General features: G+C 35.2%; 1 protein-coding gene across 2 annotated transcripts; it reads right to left on the reverse strand.

Moving 5' to 3' along the window:
* Positions 1-6,050: 6,050 nt before the first annotated feature.
* Positions 6,051-13,083, reverse strand: LOC124537234 (solute carrier family 22 member 3-like). Of its 2 annotated transcripts, none has more exons than XM_047114006.1 (8): positions 12,734-13,083; positions 12,334-12,599; positions 12,013-12,217; positions 9,175-9,275; positions 8,701-8,852; positions 7,623-8,240; positions 6,859-7,040; positions 6,051-6,596 (listed from the first exon to the last, which is right to left on the reverse strand). In XM_047114006.1, exons 2-8 carry the CDS (start codon positions 12,528-12,530, stop codon positions 6,411-6,413), a joined length of 1,641 nt encoding a protein of 546 aa, XP_046969962.1. In that variant the 5' UTR covers positions 12,531-12,599; positions 12,734-13,083; the 3' UTR covers positions 6,051-6,410. The 2 variants fall into 2 exon arrangements, with proteins under 2 accessions (XP_046969962.1, XP_046969961.1); XM_047114005.1 differs by having other exon boundaries at positions 12,738-13,082.
* Positions 13,084-19,897: the final 6,814 nt, after the last annotated feature.

Consider the following 19,897-nt stretch of genomic DNA (forward strand, 5'->3'; position numbering starts at 1 on the left):
GTGTAAAACTTCAACTCCGTAGTATTGGAGTAAGTGGTTCTAATTGAGCTTGAATGGTTTGATTGACACACGTCAGCAAGAAAACAAAGAAAGTTAATTAAAAGCTTGTAAGAATATAAACACAGTGAACGCAATCTTAGCCTCTCCCGAGTAAGGAAATAGCCCATGAGATAATAGATTCTATTAACAAAATAGTTTAAACGCACACACAGTGATGACAATACCACGTGACCTGGGACACGCGGTCAATGCATCGTGAAGAGCACAACCAAGTCTAATGCGTATGAAGGGAACTCTTAGATTTACGTCCTTCATAATATTAGAATAGTCTCTTAGAAAAAAAATCTTAATTTTAAATATCACGTGAATATACTGCGATTTTCGGCTGGGTTAGGTTAGGTTAGTGGTTGCGTCTAAGTTACGACTTGAATTTAAATTCATCCTTGACAATATGTAATTAAGGAAATTCTTTGTATTTTCAGCAATTAAGAGAATTACAATTTCTTTCGATTCAAATTAGTGTTTGATAAAACACTTCTCACGCGACTCCCAGAGGTTATCTCCACTAATGCGGTCGCGGCCTCGCTTATGAAGTGCATTTAAAGGAAGGGTTTCAAATTTACTTATCTTTGAAATAAATTAGCTCTTGCTCGCGGAGAGGTCACACTATTAAAAAGGCGCCAAACATATTTTTTACAAAACAAAAATGTCAGTTAGCGTCTTCGATTTTATTTTATTGGAATTGTAATTGCTTGCTCGTGGAAAGGCATTAAATGTTTCTTGCAGTGACAGAAAATAACTAATTTAGTATATTTTATGCGTATTCTGTTGACCGCTGACTAAGTTCTTTGTGCTTGTAATTACGTTGGTTAACTCAACAATATTGTTTTGCACTAAAGTTACTGCCATGCAGGGAAATAGACGTTGCTAACTTACTAGATTATTCATCCATGCTTTCCTGCTGTTCGTACTTAAGTATGATCATCAAGTAATAATATGAATATCCGAACAAAAAAAGTAAGCTCAGCGATTATCCTGTTCTTTTAGATAATATTTAATACCATTTACGATTAAAGTTTGACTTTAATTCGCTTTGAATTCCTTTTCTTCATCTTTTTATGATAGGAATAAGCTCGGAGCTCTTTGTATCCGTTAGAGCTTTTTGAACATCACCTGGAATGTTAATTACTTGTAATCTCCGCGGTGGATGTGGAGTGTGACGAATATTATTGCTCTCAGAACTCTGACTTTTATTCCATTTAAGGTCTGGTTACACTGAATGAAGAAATTTGAATATTAAATTAGAGTTGCGTTTGTGAACCTCGACCCGAACCTCTCTTCTTACTACTCTTAATACTATATTTAATATTCACTAAATAGTTTGCTGAATACATAATAGATAATATTTTTCATAAAATCTCACATATTATATGATACTGTTTACTTGACATTAGCTTTTTCTCCGACCGACTCTTTTATTGTTGAAAATGATAAAAAATTAGTTGTTGGTTTTATTTTGGAGTTAAGATAGGACCACACATATACATGGCCCAGTGATTACAAGATATTAATTTTTAAACCACCAAAGTGAAAATTCAACGACTGGCCCGCATCACACGGGTGAAATCCTTGCCCAGGAGCTACTAATTTCACTGCCTGTCTATCTCTTTACTTTTATACAGATATGATGAATACATTACTTTACTCTGCAAGTCGGTTACTAGCAAGTGTGAGCGCGGTCTGACCGACGCGATGGCGATCCGAATCGAAGCGCGAACACGCAAGCTCGCGAGATGATTTAATTTGAAATATTTCGACGCTTGCGTAAGGCAGCGACGCAGGGTCAAGTTGAATGGCATTATCGACGAACATCTTCAACAACGTGCGCTCTTACGAGCTCCGATGTACTTACATACACACGAACATACATACACATACGTTACATGTACGTATATAGGCAGGTGCCGGTGAAAGTTAGCTTTGATTGAATTTGTATCTACTAGACATATTTATGACTTTAGTTAATGTTTTTTATGTATTTTAACGAATGAAATATTAATCTTAATGCGATAGCAATCAAATAGTAATATTTTAATAATTAATGTTTATAAGGTGTTGTTTGAATAGTAGTTTAACAGTAGTTAATGTAGTCGTAGGTTTATTGGAGTATTTTTGAAGAATATGTTTAAATTTAAATGGGCCTTTAGAGTATTTAATAGAAGCGTTTTATAAGTGTTTTTTTTTCTTTTATGGAGTCGTTCAGGTCCTAAATATAAAGGTGAAATAAATTTATGGAATTAATATGTATCTTACTAGAATGCTTGGATAAACGGATGGTACTGCAAAACACCGGAATCGCTGAACGGATTTAAATGAATTCACCAAAATATTATAGAGAGGCTGGATAGCTATATAGCATGTTACATATTATCGAAAACACCTCAATAAATAGTGACAATTTGAAACGGGACGAAAGATATGATAAATAATGCCGTGTTTAAAATTGAAATTTCAAAAAATAATAATTTTATTTAATTTCATATTTCTAAATCAGATTACCTGAATTCATCGTGTAAAACATTGCTTTGTAGACTTTAGTGTATTATTTTTGCTTGACGTGAGTGTATATAACATCAAATCATTATGTCTCGTTGAGCAAACAGTTCTCAGTTCCAGTCACTTAGGAGATTGGAAACGGGCCGGTAATTCAATAACTGTTTCATGCACTTGAAGAGACTATCGTTTTTTATATGTAATTTGTTTGTCGGTTAAATATTTGGGCGCGGAAGGTCCTCAGGTTGTGATACGATGGAAGTGACATGACTCAAGGGATTGGTTAAACGATAATTTCGCGGCACCCTTGTCTGACACTTGCTAGTCAAGTTTGCTACGATATATTTAAAATACTTGAAATGCGACCGTCGCTTAAACACGCTTATGTGGACTAGGTAAATTACGTTAAGGCATTGCGTGTGCAAGACGCAAATCATACATTCCAACGACAAACACTAAAACTTAGTATTGATTTTGTATTTGAAGGGTAATGTGCCAGTAAACGATTAAAATGGATATAAGTCATGGTGCATTGACAATCAATGCATGGAATGCAACCAATGTCTATGGGTAGCGGTGACCACTTACTATCAAGTGAGGTGAAAATTTCTCAAACGTTACTTGAAGCCACTAAACTAAAACTACGCAGGTTGTACGAATGAGGTTTTGTTATTTGTAACTCCTACTGTTCAAAATATTATGTATAATTTTTTTGTGATATCACTCTGAACGCTAGCCGCAGTACGAAATTGACTAACTCACCGCAATCGTTACTCGTGATTGGGAAAATTAAGCTTTTGAGTAATGTCCTACCATAAAAAGTCACTCAGTCGTTTGATTACATCATTTTTGTTTTGTATTTAATTCTGTTTTGACAACAAAAAAATAAGAGACCCGCAGTTTCTTTCACCGTTTCTTCTCATATCTGGGCGTTTCTTTGACTATCAATAAGTAAATGTAATGCTTCCATTACATGATTCAATATTGAAATTAAGGAATTAGAGCCTGAGTTAATTTCATATAAACTGCATACATAATTGAAGAGTTATAACTTTTTATAAAACAAAGCGGTCAGCTCGATGGCATTTCGAGTGCAATATATCGCTCGCAGCGCGTTCGGCTTGAGGTTTGCCGTTGCATTAGCGTGCCGTGTCCGGGCGTTTTGTCAACATAACTCAGGGTAGGGACGCGCTGATACCGTATCGACGTCGACGTCTATACCAAATATATTGTTTCATTTCATTGCAAGCACATTTTGTCCAACTGTCGCTTTCTATACGATTTTTATGAGCTTAATCTATTAAAGTAAATGTTTTGTTAAACTATAATTCTAAAATAAATTTTAGTAAATATTAAAAGAAAACCAGCCAGTTCATATTTTTATTTGATAATTGTACTTCTACGAGTACTTGCATTGTATTACATTAGTATGTAAATATTATCTATTAAGTAGCTGTTATATATTAATGAAATAAAAATATTTCGAAAAATTTGACGCCAACGCGCTTTGGGAATGTTTTTGCTAGCAGGCCTGTGTCCCGTCCGCTCACGGGTTGCTTAGATAAATAACATTTTTAGTCAGATATTATTTCGAGTCAAAAGCTTTCGTCGAGGCAAATAAAACACACGACTGTACGTTCTTAAAAAACTTTTAAATGCTCTATCTTTACCCGGCATTCACAAACTTTTTTTTTTTGCTGTAATTTAAACATGTTGTTTATATCCTCAACTCATTAAAATATTAATACTTCACGGATTCGACTCACATCTTTGCATTTAAATATATCAAAACATTTAATAAAAAAGAGAATATTTCCATCTGTATTCTTCAAACGGCTGAATTTCGACTCATAAAGTGCCCTCTCCCAACGGTATCGCTATGAGCGGTTCTCGTGTGACGAATCGTTACACATTTTATTGCTCGAATACTAGTAAATAACGATCGCTATTGTATTTTAATTTCCAACCCATTACCGTCTGAGCGCTGCTGATAATCCGGTTAATTGCTCGAATGTTTTGCTTTTTTTCAAACTCGTTAACTTGATCGTTGATGTTATTGTTTTTAATTAATCCGGATTCTCTTAAGTTATTTATCGAAATGAAATTGTCACGAAGCTGAGGTCATATCAGTTTCTTTTAAAAACGTATTTTTTTTAGTATCTAGTTTTCTCGAATAAATATTGTCATAAAAGTTTGTTAATACCAGTAATATTAATGACATCCTCTGAGCTATTAATTCGGTGAGCGTGGTGCTTTTTAGTTCGGCATTTCAGTCAGTTACTTGGGCCTCAGACCATCTGCACTCTGCAGGGTTTAATCAAAGACCCGCTACAAATATTTACTCATTTAATTATCATGATTTTTTGTGTAAATATAAAATTTACTGTGACACTTATTTTAAACTTTTTATATATATTTATTATATTTCGGGTGTAAGAGCCGTAAAAAAATCTCCTAACATACCACGAACACATAACGTAAGCTTAATTTGATTGATCGCTGATTATTAAGTTTGATTTTTCTTTCTTTATTGGGCTCGAAGGATGCGGAGTTTCGAGTCTCAGCCCGCTGAGTTACTTTAGGAGCTGTAATTGACGAGGTACAAGTCGCATCGTGACTTCAGCTACAGGAACCTAGACTGGGATTTATTAGGCACCTCGTTAGGTATCTGATGTTTATGAACCCATTGTTCTTTGATTATTCGTTTCTATCATACGACTTTAGGAGTCATAAAAAAATTGTCACGAAGTTGACTGTTAGCGACTGCGGAATATAAACCGACTAAATTTAACTTAAAAGTAAAGTATCGATACTTTTACTGACGAGACTATTTATTTGGCGTTTGGTCGTTTGCGTCGGCGACACCTGCGCACGCGTCGCCTGACGACCTTGTACTTTAGTGCCTCGGCCTTACCTCCGTACCTTAATGTTTGCGTTAACGGTCGCAGTTCATCGAGCTCAAACATTAACGAAGGAAATTTCTTGCCAATTAGAAACCACCTTCTTTTTCAAATTAATTTTACATTATTACTACTTGTACTTTTTATAAATTGCTCATTTGTGCGCTGTTACGTATTTAAAGTGTTCTTAACTAGACACGTCCATAGTTGCATAATATTATAAGTAACAATCTATAAAAGCATTTATAGGTAACGGCTACATTAAATATATTGCAAAATTTCAAATTTTAGACGATGTTGTCATCGGCTGGAACTAACATCACCTTTATATTAGATGAAGCTAAATAAACTTGTTAACAATCAAAGCTTTGGCTTAAATTGCTTAAAATATCCCCATAAATTAATATTCGTTTATTCGATGAGGTTTTAAGAATTAAACATTACATATTATATTATGTTAGTTCTGAGAATTGTAATTTTACGACGAATCTCTTTGGTGAAATCGTATTAAGTAGATTCAAAGAATTTCCAATTGGACAAACACAGTAAATTGGCTGTCGTGTTTTAGGTTTGTTGGGATTTTTACAACTAAAAAAAAAACACGTAACAAAACTTTAATAACATATTTACAAAGTATTAAACTAACCAAACACGACACATACAATACTCATGCACTTGAAGTAGACATAATACTTTCGATAATATCGTTGCCCTCTCTCTTCCTGCGATGTTTCTTATAACTTTATAAAAGTCAGTCTCATAATATTAGAGACGGGTCAATAAAAACTCCGGTGACGGGTTTATTTATAATTCGAACTTCAGAATAAGTTTTCTCTCGGCGTTACAACGCGACAAACATATTTATGGTTATGTTTTTAATATCGTAAAATATTACTTAACGTTTCACGTCATTCGTCCGCCGTGTTCGTTCGTATCGTGTTACGTTCGGCTATTATCTTAGGTTCCCTTCAGCGTGTCCGCGGCGGGGTCGTGTTTGCGTTTCGTTTTGCCGATGGTCTCCGCTTCCCGAATGGTGTCGGGTAGCTGCGTCCGCGCTGTTTCGGGCATGAATAGAGTCAGGGCCCCGGAAACTAGCGAGGTTAATCCGAATATTAAAGCTGGTAATCCGGACCAGTACGTCATCTGAAAATTAATTAAAAGTATATTTTTTTAAATATATACCGATGTCGAATAATACACCGTAATAAAACCCGCTTCTTATGATTTGGGACTAATCGTTTTTATAAATTTGGTTAAAGAAATCATGAGCACATTTGAAGTATCATAACTTTTGTCAGGGCAGAATACAAAACAGCATGCGATGCTAAAACATTGTCCAGTTGTGTTACCAGCATACAATGAACATTAACAATATAAGTAAGATAACAAGGTATGTATAGCCTACCAATAATGGTGTCTGCGGCGCCAAGAGCGATCCGATGCGGCCCATCGCTGAGCAAATGGAGTGCATGGAGTTCCGCGTGTACGTGGGGAAGAGCTCCGACGTGTACATGTACACGATGTTGTACGAGAACGTCGCCAGCATCTCAAACGCCATGAACAGCGCCAGGCCCAGCCAAGCGAAGCCTGGAGAACAATTAAATCACAATCGGACAATACATATTATTAAGTGTAAAATAACAGATTAAAATGGTTAGGATGGATTAAATTGATATAAGGTCTGTATCCAATTCCCTCATTTGTAACGTCGAGTTAGTACATATTTGCGGATTTTCAAGGAGGATATAAATTTAATTGTATTTGATTCACAGAACTTTGTAATGGAAATGGTGGAAAACAGTTACATTAGTTTATATACTGAACCGTTGGTAGCTTTACATTCAATTGAATTCTGTCACATAACGTTTCATAAGTGCTTCATAAAGAACGTTTTTGCTTAACATTTACACTCTGATAGCTCTAATAAATAAATAATAATAACTATTTTTATTCTTAATACAATGAAAAATAATAAAAAATAGAAAGAGTAAAAATATAACAAATTGCATTCAAGTAAGTCCTCAAACACTGTTGATCCATCAGATGGAAGATTTAAGGAAATGTTAAGCAGTCGTTTCAGAATCAGAATCATTGCGACAAGACGCTCAGTGGTTTCGTATTATGTATACAACTATAAATAATGGTGAAAGATACAACGTTTTGACAAACCTTTTGGTATGAAAGGCTGCGACACACAAAACACTCCACCGACAATAAAGGACGCGACCAGCGGTAGCTTTCTCTTGTACTTCGCTAAAGCCAGCCAGTAGAAAATGTTCGCAGGTATGTCCATCATAATGAGCAACGCGAAGTTGAGATATTTGTTTCCGTTGATCAGCACAGAGCTGATCATCATGCCGTAGTTGATCAGAGTGATCGTGAACCACCAGACCAGACACACGAGGAATCTCCGCATCATTATCTTGGATCTGAAGGTCTTCATTAACAGTTTCCTGTCATTCAACTTGCTCGAGGTGTCGTCGTCGCTGTAGTCCAACCTGTTCAATAGATTCTTGTCGATTTTAACGTTATTTCTTTTTGCAATCTTTTCTATTAACTTGATGCCTTGCTCTTTTTTCCCCTTGCTGAAGAGCCATCGAATACTTTCGTCAAGGAAGAAGGAGTAGGTCAATATGAGGAGCGTAGGCGCGTATATGACCCTGAGGAAGTTGCGCCAGTAGGGCACCGCCCAAGCGATGAGCGGCATTATAATTTGACCACCCGTGTAGAAGTTTAGTAATATCATCTGGTACAGTACTGCGCGTTTTTTTTCAACGATTTCTATGCCTGTTCAACCAAATAGAATATAAGTTTGATTCGGATTAATGATAATTTTTTACTTAGTTAATTTTATTAGTACAATTTAAATAAGTTAAATTTTGCAAATTGTACAATTAAAATAAAGGCCCTAATTAAAGGCAATGCTTTGGTATTTCTACGTTCTGGCGTGACTCGTGAATGAGGCACTTTAATAACAGATACAGGGGCAAATATCTTATATCATTTGACTGACGCTGGACTGTAGACGTGAAAGAAGACTTTATATTTCTTCCATTAAAAGTGTCGAATTTGAATAGTGACGAATTTTTTGAATTGCTTTCCAAAAATATTATAATACAAAAGGGAATGTACATTAGTCACGGATATACTTGCGATGTACTGAATAAATTCTGAAAATAATTAAAATTCTGAAAGTTGATAAATTGTAAAAATAGTGTTTCTTGGAAGGAAATTGAATCAAACTCACTTAACATAAACATAGGCGAGAGGGCGTCGCCGATGGCCGCCTCTAGTCCTTCGAGGACGATGTACAGCCAAAAGGAGTTGGAGAAGCTCTTGGCAAGACCCAGCACGGCTCCCATCGTTCCCGCGAATACCGCGGCAGTTTTTCGACCGAATCTGTAAATTGTTTAAATTGAAACGTGAGCTGTACAATCTATTACTCGTATTATAACAACTAATCAGTTAACATGAACATCTTATGTATAATACTTAGTTGCTTATTGCCTCCTCCTGATGACAGCGGCGGTTCAGTTGTCGCCCAAAAAATACCAAATGATTCAGTATGTACTACTGTAAAGTAAAGTAGCTGTTTTTGTTTAAATATGTCTATTTTTATTTGCCTTCTCAGTGCAATACATTTTCCGTCGGCATTTAAGTCAGTGATCATAGAAATCTAACTAAGAAATTCCAATAAACGGTTTTCTCTTAAAGAAACAACCTGTCAGATATTTGACCCTGCAGCAGTTGCCCCACCATGCTCCCGAAGCAGTGGATCGTACCCACTAGTGTTGCTTTCCAGTCGTCACACGCCAAGCCGAACTGTAAATATAATTACGTCATATTTCAAAATTATGAAAATTGTTTTAGCAGCTGTGCAAATTTGAACGAAGTATTCAGGCTAAATATAGTATGAGTAATGTAGTGCATTTTCGATGTAACTGCATACATGCGAGACATTTTTGTTGTTATACCATTCATAATGGAAATTATTTGAAAACTTAGGCTTTAATTATTATATAAAATTCTAGAATCGAAATGAATTTCAAAAGGAACGACCACCGTGAGGTTCGTAGATAATGTGAGACGTCGAATAGCTTATCAGGACGAACGTATTGGCTATCGCATACCACTGGGATATTACTCTCGAGGCGAACTGCGCGCCCCGTGCAGCGCGGACCGGTCGCAAAAAATATGCAAATGGCCACCGACCAGTATCGGTATCGCGGGCCGCAAACAAATTGCCCCCTAGGCTCTCGCATTGTTTGTTTTATTGGATGCATAGTTCACTTGAGCCCTATTGACTGCATTTGCTGTAATCTATTTACTCGATGCGACGGAGTCATACTACAATCCTAGAATTTATACAGCCTAAGCAATTAACTTTACGATTTTTGTTAACTGCATCATAACAGTAAGTGAAATATTCAAATTTATTACTGTATTCGAAAATAAAGTTACATTGGCCATCTGTAGTTGGTTTAGACGCATTTAAAACATTCCACCTATTCCCTATATATAAGTCAGAACTTACCGCCCGGCTGTACTGCCGCTTCAGTGCCCATTGTGGTTAACTTCTGACCGTACAACTTTGTTTGCCAGTTTTAAGAATTAATATTAGGCTCAAACCAAACCATTTAAAATTTAAGCTAGTTAATAAAGAAACGTTCATAGTATGTAATTTATTAGAATTTGTTTTGTTTTTTATTCATGCAATATCTGCATCTCTAATTTCAGAATAAATGAGGTAAAGATCGTTATAAATTTAATGTCGCGCTCTGGAGTAAATCGATTATGACTAGGTTTTTATAGTTTATATTGTAATTATGGGTTTAAGGTTTTCTATTGTTTGGAAATTAAGTATTCTCATTGACTTTAGCAAAACAATATGTGTATTAAATTAACTGTATGATTGACAGTATTTTCAAGAATATTAATTTCACGTAATATAAAATCAAATATAAGGTTAAGTTCTTAACATGTACCATAAAATTAATAGATATTAAGGTTTGTAACATCTGCTTAACTAATCACTTGTAAATACATTTTTATTAATATTAAAAAACGTATCTAATAATAAAATGTTATCACCTTGACATTTGTCAATGTCGGATTTTTTTAGCAGTAAAACTAGACATAAAAATGAAATCATAAGGCGGCGTTTAAATTGGCAGCACTGGAGCTTACGACATACTTAGTTGTAACAAATACATAGTATACCTCGCCGACGAATTAATTGGCGATTTTAAATAATAATAGTAATATTCACTTATTCACTGCCGTCGATTTGTTGTTCGATGTTTGTATATATTGAAATATATTTTATCATTTTCCCATATGCTCAAATTATTCCGTTCATTGAAATCTAAAACGTAGAAAGGGATGGACCGCGTTGACCAAGAGGATTAAAGTGTAAAGTGTGTAACCTATTTGTTACACGCAGTGTTCACTAATGTTTACGCTTTAAACAATACATTATAAAATAAAATATTTGAAGCAATTACGATTCGTATATAAACACTGCTTTAGACTAATGTCAAGAAAATGCTATTTTATTTCATTAGGTTTTTATTTATCGACCACTAGAAACAGTGACTTATTAAAATTATAACCTAGACGGCCTGAATCATGTCCCCGATGTTAAGGCTTCGTCTAGGGCATTCTGAGTGCATCTACCTATATCTGCGTAAACACTTTTGCTATAGTAACTTCTCCAAATATCTAGCCATCGGTCAGCATTCAATTAGGTTAGGATTGCACTAAATCGAAACTCTACTTAAATTCTCAAGGAAAATGGTAATGCATGTGTACTACTTTTGTAGAATGTACATAATGAGCAAATTAAATACACATGCAATATCAAAATAACATAAACACACCAGTACCTACTTATTAGCGAAACGTTTCTTGCACTAAGTGGTCACGAACTTGGAGATGATTCGATAATGTTAAAACTAGAGCCTTTTGTACTACAATTGGTCCACAGCGCACCGGATACCGGGTGCAGCCTTATCTGATACGAGATACTATTAATTGTCTACGCCTAGATAGGTCACGAAGGACTAGATATTGCTTTCGTTGGTTGACTAAATCACATGAATGTTGATAACAAAACTGTATGCAGCCTTTTATATTAATTGTATAAATTTACATATGTTTTTCTTAAATTTACTTATTCTTTGAGAAATGCAGAAGTTTGTATAGACTGACTGATAACTCTGCTTTATTCCTCATGCCTGGGAATGTATCATAATCCCAGTCAAAGGAAATATTAGTTGCAGTTGATTTTTACGGTTTTCTTAACATTATACAACGCGTTTATATCTGGAAAAGATTTTAATGATATTCTACTAGCCTACGAGTTCCGCGGCGTGTTTGTGGACGAATTATAAACTCATACCAATCACTTGATATTTGACTGGACATTCATTCTGGCATGTTTTTATTATTGGCTTCTAACCCGCGATCCGTTACCTCCTATTCATCCATTTTTTCATTTCCTTTACTATTTTTTACTTTACGGTTTTGTTTACAAATATATAACGTTAATTGTACTCACCTCGGCAACAAAGCTATTTGGTACATCATAGACCCACTCCGTGCACGGCATCGTCAGGCTGGAGTTGAAGGCGAGACATTGCCCGGTGAGGGGTGGGTGCCGGTAGCACTGCTTTATGCCCTCGTTTTCCAGGTCTAGAGACGTTATGTTATGCCAGGGAGCCGCAAACGATGTCACAATCGACTCACATTCGGGCACCTTGCATCTTTATAGTTTTAAAATGAAGATAAAATTAAAAACAAAATAGTGCTTTATGACCAAGGATCTTATATTTATGGTCTTGTAAATTGAAATAAAGGATTAATGAAATATATTATTCACCTATAGTTAACATCTTCGACGGCGAACACATAGTTCACGTTGTATATCGAGTTGGTCGCGTACACGAGAGCCAGCATGCACATCGTGATCAGCTGGTGTTTGCCGAACGCTCCCAGTTTACTGAGAACCTCGTCCAGTTGGACTGGCTCCTCTTCGAAGCCCTTCAAGGGCATCTCCTGATTCTTTTTCATAGTCATTGACAAGGGTTTTCGTGATGTTTCGTCATTGAATCTTTAAAACGTATCGGGTTTGGTTTTGAGGTAAATCTGGAAAATGCGGTTTGCGGCGCTGGCATTTTATTCAATTTAAATAAATTGAATAATACATTTATTATGCATAAAAGTGAAGTTCGTGTGACATTGTCAACTGACATTGTGAATATAAGAACAAAAATACGTACATACCGATTCACCGGGAATAAACGAACTTGACAACAGGATGGGAGCTATTCAAACGAAATTCACTCATTTATAACCACTCGGAATTAGGGCATCCAACGCCGCAGGAAGCGCTAAGAATGTAGTCATCCCAGACGACCACTCCTCGTACGAGACACGAGCATAATAACGCTATCGATATTTAAAATGCTGAGCGCCAGCAGCGACGCTGGCTGACGAGCTCAGGGGAACTGAGTCGATTCCGAGCGAAACTCGAATTGAATTGTTGACATTTCAGCTCGTTCGTGTTGAGATAACGAGGTGTGGGCAACAGCACGCCGTGGCGGGTAAAGGACTGAACCGAGCGATATTCATTTGTGATTAGTCAAACGAATGGCGCTTTTACGACGCGCACGCGGCTACGGCTCTCTTATGACTTTTAACACTCGAAGCGTGAAACTTCTTATCGATATAGATTAATTATTACATCACGAAGGAAAATTATATTTGAAACACCAATTAGATGATAATTTAGCATACATAATTGCTGATGAATGTCATTGAGAAAGTGACCTATGGCGATGGCGTTTTACAAAACAATAAAAATTACAAGACGTATAGGATTGTATGTATTATATATGGTTTTCCATCAAGTCATCTAATCGTCAGTTAAGAAGATGACGTTAAAAATGTCACATTTCAACGAAGTTCCTGCGTGTATACCTTGAATGCATGTACATTTTTCTTAGTAGTGTAGTTTATTGACCCTGGTTAAGTATACTAATTCGTTACGCCTTAATATGGCTACATGATGATATCTAAGAAGTTAATTCCAGGGTCGGGCTGATAAAAAGGTTTAAGTTTTTTTCTCAAGAAGCATAGTTTCTTGGAAAACTTGTCAATTTTCATGTCCTGTCCATAGGATAGTCAGTCTGCTCTGTATTATTTTCAGCACAACTGTTCCAACTGGCTAGCCTCTGATGACCGCTTGGAACAAAATTGTCCAGAACGTAACGATTACCATTATCAGTTATGCTCAGGAACTAAACACCTCTACTGATCTCGCGAAATAACATTTCATTCAAATTAAATGTAACATATTCTGTCGTAACATTAATTAAATTAAAGTTTCTCAATTATCATTGAGTTATGTATAATATGCAGAAGTGCATGTACAGGTAGGTGAATCCAATTTAGCTCTGTTAGTGTAGCCTAGGTCTCTTAAAAGGCTTAGAGCTAATGGTTCCGATAATGGCCGCCCTGGGCGGGGGTGGCACAACGAAGTCATCCGCGTCATTACTCGCGCTAATGACAGCCGTAATCACTGTTTGATTGAACTCCGCCGCTCGCTGGACACATGTGACTTTATTTAACTTGGCTCAATAATGCAGTCTCAACAAGATGACGATAAAGTACAGCAGTTCCAATAACGTAATCACCACAACAGTGTAAGAGTTTAGCGGTAAAAACTCCGCCAGCCGTGCATACGTGTGCTAATTCAACGTTTTAAATTGTATTGTATGGTCAATACTTTGTCACTCGGCAGCTACAGTGTTGGGATTGTTTTCTGTTAATATGATTTAATCTATAGCTAAATATTTTTTGTCTCATACTTTTTATTTTGTATAAATTTAATTTAATTTTGTATAAATTTGCAATCATTATTATTGTCTGCAACGGTTCATTCTTTTGATTAATCATTCTTTAGTTTTGTAAATATTTAGTTGTTGTAGTTGTTGCAATATTGTATTAAATTATTATTTAAAAAACAACTGCTCCACTGCTAAGGAAGGATTCATTATTCGTTTATAATATGTATAATATTATTTTTCGTCATTTCTGTTAATCTCTGCTATTCTTTGCAGATCTACTATCTGTACAGATAATTTCTGCTACTGATAAGATTGTAATTCTACCTCGCTAGTCGCTACTCTGTTCAGTAACTATTGACTCACATCAATGTACACTATGTACACTCACGTCAAGGTGCTAAGCTATAGCGCTATTAAATCAAATATTGAAAGTAAATATTGAGAAAATTAATCGTTCATTACCTCTGTAACGATGACTTAAACAGAATCGTATGGCCGCTAATTTCTTATAAACTAAACAATGGGTTGTCACCATCGCTAGGGAACTTTTCTCAGTGGGATATAAATACATATTCAATTATATTTTTGGTATTTGTGAGTTTTTGATTTGAATTGCGACCGTTTACGTATATGTTAGTTTTATAGGTCGTCTATATTTTTTTAAAATTAATTTATTCAATGGATATCGATGCTATATTATACGGTAAAAAAAAACATCAAATTAGTTCTGGGAGTTCATGCAATTTGAAAACAACGTGTCTTGCGAAAAAAAAGTAATTAATTGCGTATATTAATTTTAATGTTTGTCCCGTATTGCGAATTGCTCTCATAATGAGTGTCATTTTTATATAAATACATAAAATACTTGTAGCGTATAGATATTTTTATTTTTTAATATGTCTCTGTATACTATATTTATATGTATACTTTGAGATTCGACAAAATATGCGAAACCAGTTCAAATCGTGAAGTAGTAAAGTATAAATCGTGATAAATTTTATTTCTAGAAAACGTTTAAAATTAATGTGTTATTAATTTCGATAAGGTATAATGCTAGCTGTCAAATAATTAATTTTACGCGTTGAACACGTAACCTGTCCAATTTTTAGCAGTCGGTAAATAATTAGCGTGGATTAATTTGTACGGTGACACTTTCGAGTTGCGATGTGTGTAGATTAGTGTTTAATTATAGCAAATTAGCAATGCTAATTGCACAGACGAACAAATTCGGAATTATTTTTACAATTAAAATTAAATGTATTACATGACTTAATTGAACTAAAATAAACAATTCCTACTTTTTAACTTTCAAATAAATATTTAAAAATAATTAATGTTAACGTCATTAAGAATAATATTTGAAAATAATTTATTTTATTAGAAATTGCAATACGGTTTGCTACTAAAACTGAGCTGAGATGGCTCAGTGTAAAACGTGCATCTTTACCGCTGATTGCAGGTTCAAACCCAGACAAGGACTTTATTTTTCATTCGGAAGGAAAACATCATGAGGATCAGGTTTCCGTTTGCATGTGTCCGATTTAAACGAAATTTTGCCACGTGTAAATAAATCCGCAGTGGAGTAGCCTGGTATGCTACTTACCTTCTATAAAGGGAGAGGAGACCTAAGCCCAGCAGTGAAATATTTACAGTCATACGGTTGCTACCTAAGTAATCACTGTACCCATAATGGATCCTTAACGGATTACGATAATTTATGTGGCTAGTACACTTACTCGAGATTCATAATAGTTTATTTAAAATACTTAACATGGGTCAGGTTGACTATAAAGAAATATAGACCAAACTGTGACTGTTTACTTCATATCTTTGCTTCATATCTATTGATGTTCTACAGCTACTGCCTCTTGGTAAACAGCGAGGTATATTTGCAGCGTGATAAAACGAGACGTGCGTTAATAACTCGCTGACAGCTCTATCTGTTGAGAAATAAGTGTTAACAAATCACATTATTTACTTAAACGAAGGCCTAATGTATAATTGGATCAACATTACTAAACAACGTATTCATATACAAACGATCTTTTAAAATAGATATGAGCTTTTAGAAAATATATCAAAATAATAGTAAACGAAGCAAAGCTAATTAAAAATTAAAAAAAAGTCGTTTTTGTCAATGGTCAATGTCAAATGTCAAATATATAAAAGACAATATAAGTTATAATATAAGTCTTGGATTAATAAAAAAATAATTATAGTAAAACGACATTGAGTAGGATACCTTTTGGCAACAGGCGGACGGTAAAATGGCTCACGTGTTGGTAAGTGGTAACCAACATTGGTGTTGTAAGAAATATTAGAGATCACCAAAGCGCCAACATTGGAAGCTAAGATGTTATATTCTCGTGCCTGTAGTTCCACTGGTTCACTTAATCGTAAAACCGGAACACAGCGGTGTAGTACTAAGTATTGGTGATTGGCAGTAGGATATGTGATGTGTGAATGATACCTATTCAGGTTCACAAAGTCTTAACACCAGCTCGAAAAGCTTTGTTTGTGCTAATCAGAAAACCTATCAGCCTTTTGAATAATTATTATTTCAAATAGGACATTTCTTGAGAAAACCTGAGCCAATATATTCACGACACGATTATAAGAAGTGAACATAATCATAAACCTCGAATACGTCTACTTTATGAGATATTTTATTTAAAATAAATGTCCATAAAACCCCCAGGGCACACTCGGATATCAAATAAAACTATTCAATGTTAGTTGTGAGTGAGAACCCAATTAGTTCGAATATTATTTTTCTATTTTAATATGTTTGTTGCATCGTTAACTACAAGTGACGTGTTGATTTAATGATATTCATGCTTCTAACATTGTATTCTAAAGGACTTCCAATATTAGAACTATATTTATAAAATGTGAATTCTGCATACAAATTAAAAAAGTCTAACTCCATGGTTTTAAAATCTCTATGCAACATATATGATATTAATGGCAAGGACTGATTTATTCATTCAGACTTAGGTTAAACGTTACACTATTTACAACACAGAATTTTTTTTAGCTGGAACGATTATTTAAAAACAAATCGAGAAAGGTTTTTTGCGATATTATGATTTTAACGGTATAAATGTACAAAGAATCTGCTGTATGTACTTCATTCATTACGGCCGATGTAATTCAACAAACTACGAGATAAATTAATGTGGCCATACAATATGATATACGTAGCGTTCTTGTAAATACATATAGTGTACGTTGCACTTGAAGTAAGTATATTTTCGTTAAAGCAACCGGTTATTATTGACGTGAGAATGCCAGTTTAACGCGCCCGTTCTATCTAATCGCTGATGTCGACACTTACAATAATAGTTATTCAAGACTTTTATTTTACAAGTGTTCAAAACGTCCTTGCGGTGATGCTTCACCACCCACGCCACGTTCTCTTTCATATACACATGGAAATGTCATGAGTGCACGGCAAAACGACTCTTATGGTACTGCCATACTATTGAATATACGCTAAAATCAAGAACAACGCTAGGAATCCTAGTCAACCCGTTCATATATAGTAGTTTATACGTGGGGTGGAACTGTGTTTACAATAAGTGATTTCAAAGTTGGTCGGTTAGCACGTGGTATGCACAGCGATGCCTGTCTGTCTAACACGGGTTACAACGGTCAACAGCCGGCGATGGTTACGAATGAATTACGCGTGTTTATTTTGAATACGTGTTGAATGTTTACGGGAACAGTTAGACCACCGAAACGTGTATCTTACTCTGTCAAGGCATATTGTGTTTTATTCATATCACGTATAAGGTTTAAAGTATCAATTTTGTATGTCTTGGGTATATTTACTTCAGTCAACCGTTTTCTTCTCAGTTAATACCGAAACGGGATGCCGATTCGTCTTAAGCTTTGACTATATTATAACTGTTTGTGGTCCAGTACATTGAGATCGTTTATTTGATCTTCAAGCGACAAATGATGTATTACTTTGTGGATATTCATATTGCGCCACAGTTAAACTCTCTCTTTGAAAAAAAATGTATTCGTAATTCGCATTAAATTCGTCATTGTACTTTTGTTTTCATAAATTTTTAAAATAGATGAGTGAGCCAGTGTAACTACAAGCACATATTCCATAAAATCCAATGTTTAAAGACAGTAATGACTGCTCTGCACCGATACCAAAAAAAACCTAGCATCCTAGACACACAGACACAAGCAGTCAACTCTACTACCAGTTACTGTAATATCTCACATTACAAGCTGCAAACCGGAACTCATACATACACATCTAGCGAATGATGATCTACCGATCCTGCAGAGGGTTCCACGGCTAGTAATTTTTCATAAAACTCGTAACTCGAGTAAACCTGTTGAGCGAGACCGAAGGCAGCACACGGATAAAATGAAGAGTAATTATAAATTAAGATGTTCGTAATATTTTAATAACTAGTAAGTACGTTCATGTTTACGGCGGGCAAGTTATTTCAAGGTTTACGATCAACCGTTTCTGCATTACGGATATTTTAACAATGCAATTCGATGTATGACCATTTTAATAACACTTTGGTATTATTATAATCGATTGAGGTTCTGAGCATTACAACCAGTATTAAGGCAAGAGTTAAGAGATATGTATTGCTAGGAAATAGTTTTTCATTTTAGAATACAATAATACTTACACAGTGTCAGATATGATTATGAAGCGTAAGCATATGATCACTACATAGTATAAAAAAGGAGTCGCTTTCTCTATCCCTGTATTCTTATGTATGCTTAAATCTTTATAACTACGCAACGGATTTTGTTGCGGTTTTATTTCATGGATAAAGTGATTCGAGAGGCAGGTTTTTGTATACAATACATGCACAATATAGTAAATAAACACTGATAATTTTAGAAGTTTGTAATGTGATGTCGTAAATAAATAAATTCTGTAGTATATTTTGTATCAGTATTGCACCCGTGCGAAGCCGCTATAAAAGAATCCACCAGATTTTCAAAGCATATACGAGTAGGACGTCCACTACAGTAAGTGACTATTACAAGCGTGTTGGTGACAAAAGTTTTTTTTAAACGATTTAAAGTCATGAACAAAATATTCGTAACGCGTCATTAGTTAGTCAAAATGACTAGTCCATAGAATTGTTTACAAAGTTATTAATACAGCAAACAAATTGATTTGTTGGAACTAGCGCGTCATGTTGCAGAAACCATAGAGTAAATAATAACGGTTTGATTTTAAATAGAAATTTAACACCGAAACCGAACTCCCGACACGAAATGCATTTAGAAAGTGCTTGGAGCACGTCTAACGCGGAGTAACTTGCGTTCTAAGCCGAGTGTCATTACTGGCGGTGATCGGCGCTGACTTGCGGTTTAACTTGCCGCGGAAAATATTGGGGAGTCAAGCAGAAAATTAGAATCGCAACGCTTTAAGTATTTATACAGCGCAAAACTGATTTCTCTGTGTACATTCGCTTTAAGTTTTGTTGTACAACGTGTAGCTTGTACGTTAGGTTGGCTTTATATTTATTTGTTAATGAAATCGTAGTCCGAGTAAGTCTCTGAGACAAATTAACAACTTATATCTGGAGTTGATCACCAGCG

This window comes from Vanessa cardui, chromosome 18 (assembly GCF_905220365.1).
Source record: "Vanessa cardui chromosome 18, ilVanCard2.1, whole genome shotgun sequence".
Taxonomy (NCBI): Eukaryota; Metazoa; Arthropoda; class Insecta; order Lepidoptera; family Nymphalidae; genus Vanessa; species Vanessa cardui.